The sequence below is a fragment of the Liolophura sinensis genome, chromosome 1 (assembly GCF_032854445.1).
Source record: "Liolophura sinensis isolate JHLJ2023 chromosome 1, CUHK_Ljap_v2, whole genome shotgun sequence".
In the NCBI taxonomy this organism is placed as follows: domain Eukaryota; kingdom Metazoa; phylum Mollusca; class Polyplacophora; order Chitonida; family Chitonidae; genus Liolophura; species Liolophura sinensis.
The window spans coordinates 35,001,566-35,010,819 of NC_088295.1; the positions used below are offsets into that span (position 1 = coordinate 35,001,566).

At 37.8% G+C, this 9,254-nt stretch overlaps 1 protein-coding gene across 1 annotated transcript; it reads right to left on the reverse strand.

Moving 5' to 3' along the window:
- Positions 1-1,347: 1,347 nt before the first annotated feature.
- On the reverse strand, positions 1,348-9,147 carry LOC135481743 (DNA polymerase subunit gamma-2-like). The gene is given in 13 exon segments (XM_064761417.1): positions 1,348-1,770; positions 2,066-2,162; positions 2,740-2,921; positions 3,659-3,754; positions 3,756-3,803; positions 4,510-4,556; positions 4,559-4,682; positions 5,531-5,636; positions 6,102-6,216; positions 7,126-7,178; positions 7,427-7,519; positions 8,326-8,493; positions 9,036-9,147. Coding segments are annotated over 12 exon segments (1,176 nt in total). The 5' UTR covers positions 8,481-8,493; positions 9,036-9,147; the 3' UTR covers positions 1,348-1,710.
- Positions 9,148-9,254: the final 107 nt, after the last annotated feature.

Here is a 9,254-nt window from a genome sequence, read left to right on the forward strand (position 1 = left end):
AAATTGCAGAATCAGAAATATGGGTTGTTTGGCATCCAGTCTCTGCCTTGTTTAACCTCCTCTATCTCGTGTTACCTGCTATCCAGAGTTAAAATTTCGAAAATGACACTTGGACCATCTAAATGATGTGAAATCTGAATGATTTCTGCAAGCGTGCCAGTTTACTTTCTAGAGAACAAGTCGTGACCAGAAGAGTAACAGGCACTTATTTATTGTACTTGAAATATTTTGACTGTTTTGCTGGAGAATAACAGGTAATGCAAGACAGAAGTCTTGCAGAACTTATGTCACCTTTTCTGCATACTAGTGCATGAGGAGTTAACATTACTAGAACGGGACGGTTTCCCTGTCTATGACCCTTAACTGTGCGCTTACATGTGTGACCTGTGTCCTGTTTCCTCCCATCATTATCTTGGTCGCTGTCGTATAAGTGAAATACTCTTGAATAGGGCGTAAAACACCAATCAAAATAAATAAACAATTCGTGTCATCTGATTCTGGCAATGGTGGTCCAGATCAACAACCATAGGCAAGGATTGTAGTATTCATGCACAAAAGGGTCAAGTGAGTTGCCCAGTTGGTAGTTCTATTACAAGCTGCTATCCCAGTCTTGTGCACGCAACTTTTCCAATGCCCTCCATTTAATGTACACCTACAGGTAGGTGCTGAACAGTGGCTAATGGGCCCAGCTGGGCTGTTTCAGTCTCTTTATTCATGACCACTTGTCTTAAATTAAGCAAAATTTTCTGGTATGGAACACCATAACGCCAAAATGGCAAAGGTAATGTGAATAAAGGTAAAGACATTATGACATCAAACCCACGAGAATTGAATGTCCACACATTACTGAACAACACATGTTAAGCTTCAAAGGGCGCAGTAATTTAGTGAATCAAAATATTTTTCCCATAAACATTCAGTCAGTTTGCCAGTCAAAATATTTTTCCCATCAATTTGAGATCAGATAAAACCATTTTGCCCGTGTCCAAACATATGATAAAATTGTCACCCATGTACACACATATGAAATTCGTCATTTGTTAGACGACAGATTGGCTATCAACGGTGTTTTCAGCCAATCACAGGCTTTAATTCCAAAGTACTTATTGATGAAGAAAACGTCTTCATATGAAGACAGGGGCGGAGCCAAAGAAACCGTGCGCCGAGTGAGCAGACATTGATTGACAAGTCACCGACCATGTGACATAACAACGGCTGTTGGGTTGACACGCTGACAGACCAGTGATAGGAAGAGAGGGCGTGGCTTTGCATGAAATAGCCAGTCAGTCGTCTCGCGTAGCCCGAGTCATAATCGTGAAGACTTTTCATAATGACCTCTATCCTATACTTAGGCAATGCTACTATTTTGTCTCGTTTTTAGTGAGCCGAATAGTGCTGTATTTCAGTTCCTAACTTCATATAAATAACACGGTGAAACATACAAATAGTAAAATTTCTCTTTAATGCCTAGTTAAAAGGTCACTTTCTGTAATACAAAGTCATAAATGGTCACTTTCTGTAATACAAAGTAAATCATTATTTTTCGTGTTATAACACAGTGACATCCCTTTGTCAAAAGGGGTCCACTCAGCAGGTATACATGTAAATAGTTTCAAGGTCAAACAAACTTAAAACAGTAGTAGTAGTATTTCACCTATAGTACATGAATCTGCCTCCTGATGCCAGCATTAGAGGTTCCAATGATCAGTGTTATGATAATTTGATGTTCTTCCAAATTGTATCTTTTAATCTTGTGATATGGACTTGTTCCTAAAAAGACAGAAATAATGGTAGAAAGTTTAATATCATTAGATCAGCAACACATACATGCACATATCAGAGATCTGCTAAAAGTGAAAACTGCAATACTCTGACACTGACTATGGAATAGACATGTACATGCAAGTTATTGAAATCTAGAATCTTGCACAAATGTTACTATTACAACAGGTGAGTGTGTTATGGAACCTAAAATTTAGATTACACCTGTACAAACAGGAAACTTTGATGTCAGATGTCAATATCTGATTTCACTGTAGTGACCTGTTACATCTAAGAGTCTTACCTTTAGTGTTGTATCTCGATTTCTCAGACCTACAATCCCATCTTTTAATGTTGTAACATTCAATATAACGGAAAATGGTACTCCTAGTTCATCAAACCTGAAAATGTCATTGCATAAAGTTTATTTTTTTCTGTAAGGTAGGAGAATTTATTTCTTTGCTTAGTATTTTAATGCCATTCTCAAGAAATTTTCACTTGTGCGAAGGCTGTCAATTATATGGTTAACTATGAATTTTCCCATGTGAAATGTACATATGCACACACCATATCGATGTAAGAGCCGTGGTCTTCAACAAGCATCATCGACTGCTTATTGCCTGCCCAAGGGTGGGGTTGAACCTGCACATCGTGTATAATAGAAAGAGTATGTACCAGTACCAGGGTTCAATACACATGATATACATGGATAAATGATGTACAGTCATTTGTAGTTATAATGTTTGTACTATCATTTCACTTTTAGACTGGCATATAAGTCAATGAATGCAGAGAATCCTGTTGCATTGTGGGGGATTACAACAAGAATTTGTATTTTATGCTGGACTTACGAACATTTGTTTTACATGACAGCGGGCAATTTTATTGTACAGGAAACCATAATGCCTGTCAAGGAGCAAGACAAATGTCAAGACAAGCCACGTAAAATATGTCTACTGTATTTGAATTTTTCCTTACCTAGTAACACGATTCTCTAGAGACATACTGGAGTCGGTTAAAGCATCAAATACATCAATCCCAGCATGCCTCAGTTCTTTAGACACATGATTTGCTACTTCCTTCAGCTCTCTACCTCCTCCAGGCCCGCTGATAGCCGTGGCTGCCTTATATGGCGCCAGACCACGATGAATCCTTAGTATCTAGCGTATAACAGGATATGGACTTAGAAAAGGGAGTTGTGAAACATGTCAATAAATTCTGCATGGAATGTGGTTTTATCTGCATTTGTTTGAATCAAACATTTTGTGTTAAATTCAGATATGGCTCCTCAAAAATGTTTTTTTATTTATTTGTTTATTTTATTTATTTGATTGGATTTTTACACCGTACTCAAGAATATTTCACTTACACGACGGTGACCAACATTATGGTTGGAGGAATATGGGCAGAGCCCGGTGAAAACCCACGACCATCCACAGGTTTGCTGGCAGACCTTCCCACGTACGGCAAGAGAGGAAGCCAGTCTAAGCTGGACTTGAACTCACAGCAACCGCATTGGTGAGAGGCTCCTGGGTCATAACATCATTTTGAGGTTTCCAGGACATTTAGCTTAAAAGTGTATGAATAAATTTTGAAATCTGACTTCCAACAACTTTCTGCCCATATAAACTTACTATGACCTCACGTTTCTACTGAATTACATTTAGGTCAGTACACGTACATGTATCATCAGATTTCTAAGTATATAGAGGTTACGCAAAAGAAAATATACAGGCCGCCAGCTTGAACACACCAGTGAAAGTTCAATAATAGAAATTTAACGAAGGTAATAACCAGAATACACCTTGAAGAGCAATTTTAAAATCTTACATGCCCAAATTATACTATTCTACAGCAAATTCTACATGAATAATTTGAATTTTTATCGTTTACTCACCATTCTCATTTCACTGGCTTTATCTTTTGATACACTCCTTTCCTTTTCACTTAAAGAATCCATTATGAAAGCCAGCATAGCCTTCTCTAACGATGTTGGAACATTCTATAACAACAGGGAATACTGGCTTTCTTCCATGTTTACCCTGTCACAACAAGTGTACAAAAACAAGAAAACACATTTTACACTTTACCGGAAATATCTCTTCGCGTCAGTCTTTGTTTGTTAAGGAACAGTGGAAAAAGGTGAAAATATTCACACAAAAGATACTACCTCAAAAAGATTCTGATGTAAATGAAATCTACATGTAAAAATGCAATGAGTTCCACACACTCCATAATTCTCTTTGAATGTTTCAAACTATTGGTTTCAGAGGCAGTTGTAAAACTTGAAGAATTAGGGTAGTACTACCATTTCCATATACAACCATGCTTGCACTGAGCAAATCTAAGAAGCACCTTTATATACCCTTATTTGCAACTTTATATACATGTACTTCATCCTATCTGCATTGCATTTTCTCTCAGAGCTTTGAATGACAATCTTGGGTTTTACAATACTAGCTTAAGGGTCAAGGTGCTGTCTTGAGATTAACATTAAGTCTCCACTAAAAGTTTATGGACTGGCCCAGTAGGCCTAAAGTATCATGGATTAACAAAATTAAATCTTGTTTTGAAGATATTAAAGATTAGGCTGTCTGACTGGTGTTGAAAATTCATTCACTGTCTTCACATTACAAATTTTACCTCAGGTATGAAAAAAAAGGGTAATTCTCATCACAGTTCTGTTATACAAGGTGTGATAAAAGTCCGAGTGAGGTAAATGCAATGATGATGCCGTCCAAAATTTACCTGGTGAGAGAGTCCAGTATGCATTTCCATTTCCTTGAGATCCACATCCCTCTGTTAACGATGGTTTCCACACTGTCTTTGCCCCAGGAGAAGTCATACTGGATGTCTGTCTTCATCAGTCCTGACTCTGACTTTATATCTGACAGAGAAAAGCTTGAGGGATTCTGACTCAGCTGTATGTGAAAAAGAAGAGGATGGGGCAGAGTTAGTGGAAGGAAGAGCAGAGAAAATATATGTGATAAAAATACAACAGATATTAGACACAGATATTACACAATCGCATTCATCAACTAAAAATTATTTTGCAATAATGTAACCCACAAACATCTTTGACCAAAACAGTGATGCTAAAACGAAAACAATGCTTTAAGGAAGCATAACTGCACAATAAACATGCATAATTCTCATTGTGAGATTTGCCTTAACCCTAATTCTTCCTTTTTTGGGGGACAGATATTAGTAGTGTTGAAAGTAAAATACTACATTTCTTCACCAGCCTTTGGGAAAAGTAAAGATATGAGTATGTTGTTCATTAGGTGGGCTAACCATGTGAGAGAGAAAAAAAAAACAATCAATATTTCTGCTACAATTACATATACATTGGCTAAAATGAGCAGAACAGGTGTCCCAGTGAGATCAGTGGTAACTGAGATTTGAAGTCTTTAGACATCTATCTATCAGTTCACTAAAACTTGGAAATTGTCTTAGGAAAAAAGGGAAAAAAATCACATGAATGTACATTTCTGGACAGAACAAAATCATGCTCTTTTCAATATCATATATATTTTTTTAGCTTCTTTAAACAAAAAAGGAAAAGGTAAAATACTACACAGACATGTAGAGAGAAGGTGGGGGGGACAATACAGACCTCTCAAAAGTAACCACACAGATCTGCTTTATATACGTGGGTGCAGCGTTAAGACAGCTCTGTTTTGATTTGATAAATGTTACAAGACTTGCCAGCAAGACTAATGTGCGTGAGCATAATGAAATGCTTAATAGTCCTGATGATAGACTTTACCTGCCTCCACCATTTGAGCCTTGCCCTCTGCCAGTTGTCATAGGACTGGGTGGACAGTGAGGGTGGGGAAAAATACTGCAGGGTCAGGCCTGTCTGCTGTCCACACCTGATGACATAAACAACAAATAAACTGGTCAGGTGAGCAGACAAATTAATGCATATGGAAAGATGCGAGCAATTCCTTGACCTCCTTAATTGTATTACTGTTTGAGTTTCCACAGTTATTTCGACAAACCATGTTACGATATCATCCAGTGTGAAAGGTTTTACGTTCCAAACTTACCACCACAATGACATTATTGTACTGTGGAGGTAGACTTCTACTTCTATCATAATACAATGTAGGTGAGCAAGTTGTGAAGTGGAATGTGTAACACAAAATCAATACATGTAGTTTCATTGACTGACTAGAAAGTATCATTTACATATATGTATATATTTATATGTATATGCTGACAATGCTGGAGTAAACTAGATGTCTAAATTGATGTACTAAAAGTCGACTTATATATAAATTAGTATGCCATTTTTTGATATTAAAACCAAAATTCCCTGTTATTAAGAATTTAACCTTATGAGATATGTATCTGATGGTGAGATGTTCTGGTAAAGGCCTGTCTGACAGATGGAGAAAGGGAACCTGTGGCTGTTCAACTCTAGCAGTCTGAGGTAGTGAGACAGACATCCTGGGGAGAGAAAAGGGAGGTAAGTGTTACTATTCAGCAAAGATGGACAGATATACATGTAGTAGTTTGCTGCTACTGAGGGGTTATTTGTTCATCCATTCAGACTGATCAAGAGTATGTCAATATATGACGCTGCTTAGGTTTATGTGTAGAATGAATTATTCAAACCTCCTTCAAGCTTTGGCCAAAATATCAGGAGCTGGATTCAACTCTGTGATCACACTTTGAATTTGTTATTTATTTATTTATTTGATTGGTGTTTTATGCCATACTCAAGAATGTATCACTTACATGACAGTGGCCAGTGTTATGGTGGGAGGAGGCCGGGCAGAGCCCAGGGGAAGCCCACGGCCATCCGCAGGTTGCTGGCAGACCTTCTCACGTGCGGCTGGAGAGGAAGCCAGCATGAGCTGGACTTGAACTCACCACGACCGCATTGGTGAGAGGCTCCTGGGTCATTACGCTGCGCAAGCGCGCTAACCAACTGAGCCACAGAGGCCCCACCTTGGAATTTGTAGCAAAAACTAGTATTCACCTCGGCATATGAATGCCAGTTTTGGATATAATACATCATCAACATATACATCAATATATATTGGTCATATCACAATATTTTCTTGTAAAAGAAGAGTCAGAAAAATGCTGATATGACCGATCCGAACTATCATTCAAAATACATCATGCAGCCAGTTTGAATAATAGATATTTGTTAAAGCCACAACATTATAACATTATAACAAGTATAGCCGTCAAGCTAGCAAAACAAGTTTGGATGAGAACATGATTGGTGGGCGTGGTTATTATATTGGTGTGTTGATAATCAGTTTTATGTCACAAGACAGTCTTCAGCATCTAAAGGACTAAATGTATTGCTAGTGCACAATCCTCTTTAAGGATTCAAACTGTTACCTTCTGAGAGTGATGATTTCAAACTGTATTTGTACCTCACTTGATTTCCTTCCCTGAATAATAAAAGAAATGAATAATGCCGTCAGAAAGTGTCAAAAAGCCATGACTCTCATTATCATTTACTCACCAAGAAATCTTTACACATTAAGCAATGATATCACAGAAATGGGTCTTAAAAGAATTATCTATGTATAGTTCACATGTAGCACTTTACACAATTGAGACAAACACTATCAATCAACAGACTGCCGAGAGTTCCATGATATGAAAGCTCATGGCATACTACTGAGTAGTTTAGTACCTGTGTTGCTCTTCGTGGGTGTCCTCAGATAAACACACAGTAGGCTCCTCTATCACATAGGTGTTCTCCTGAGTTGTCACCATCGCCTGATACCTGAAATAATCAGTGGAGAATCACTTGTCTTATTACACTGCAAGGCCCCTTCTTGTGTTTATCAAACTTAGCTGGAGAACACAGTTTAGTTGGTATTTACATGTGAATTAGTGTTAACAGAATTTCACATGTTTTAGAAGAGTAGGTTGAGCAGCTTCCATGAAATTTTACTATATGGTTTTAATGTACGGTCTTATACATCTTATACAGGCCCCTATACATCTGGGGCCTCCGTGGCTCAGTTGGAGTGTAGCCTACTAGTGTAGCCTAATGACCCAGGAGCCTCTCACTAATGCAGTCGCTGTGAGCTCAAGTCCAGCTTGTGTTGGCTTCCTCTCAGGCCGTACATGGGAAGGTCTGCCAGCAACATGCGGATGGATGTGGGTTTTCCTCGGGCTCTGCCCAGTTTCCACCCACCATAATGCTGGCCGCTGTCGTATGTGAAACGTTCTTGAGTATGGCATAAAACACCAATCAAATAAACAAATACTATAGATCTGCAAACACTGATGTCACAAGTAAATCTGGAATGTGTACATCGATCAGTTAATTTGAAGTATCATATATTAACATTACCATGTATTTATTCATGTTTAATTGACAACTCTCATTAATACCACAAAAACGCATACATGTTACTGTCATTATAATCCTGATCACACTAAATCTGACTTCATCATTTTAATGCACATAACTTTTTCATATTGGCTTCTTACAAAGCTTCTCATTAAACTAGAACTGTTAACAGTGTTTCAAAGCTTTGACTTTTTGTGCCATTCCTACTGTTCCATGCATAAATATCATACCATTCTTGAAGTATATTCCGTCGTAACAAAGTCCCAGCTGGACCAAAGCCATACTTGGTTGTTTCTTTGCCGGCAGTTTCATAAACAAACCCCTGCGACTGACACAGTTGTTTTACCTTCACAATCACATTATCAATGGAGGCTTTAGAAACCATAGGTCACTTGTACCTAAAGTCCAAAAAAAAAAAAAAAAAATAAAATAATATAAAATCATGAATGATGTCAGAACAGAGAATTATACCTGTTGTATTATCAGTTTATAGAATTTCATCCTTCATTAAAGCCTGTGGAATATTTGCTTACACATACAGTACTGTTAGTACTTGTTACTGCCTATGCATTTGGCTCTAGCTTTAGGGAAAATGCTATAGTGCCTACATATGTATGTTAATTTTATAGACCTAGGCCAGGTGCTCATGAAAATATATTAGGTTCTGTGTTTGGATAATACAGTTGTCGACAGAAATCGATAATTGTAACTATAAATAACTCAGGGCAGAGGTTACAAGCTAATGAAACTAAAAAAATACATGCACATTTATTCATTCCCTCGGTTATTATGACTCTAATGCTGTGTAATGCCACACGCTGAGTTCTGTTGATAGAGGTCAAATGGTAGGGAATAATTCGATGTTAAGATAGGCATCACTGGAATTATGTCACACAAAATTTTGCCGGTAGTGAACAGCAGCACAACTATTTCGTCTAACCTGATCACAGATGGATGATAAATTTGCTCTCATGAACTTTTCAACAGGGTTAAATCCTTAGCAAAGTTCTGCAGTGTATCTTCTGACACTACAACACGTGCTGTGTGGAAACTTAAGCACCTGCCAAACAGTATAATATCTTATCGTTGATTGGCTTAAGGGAATCGTTTTACCAATGAAAACTTTGCTTATAAAAGCTAGCGGCAAGTCAAAACATCC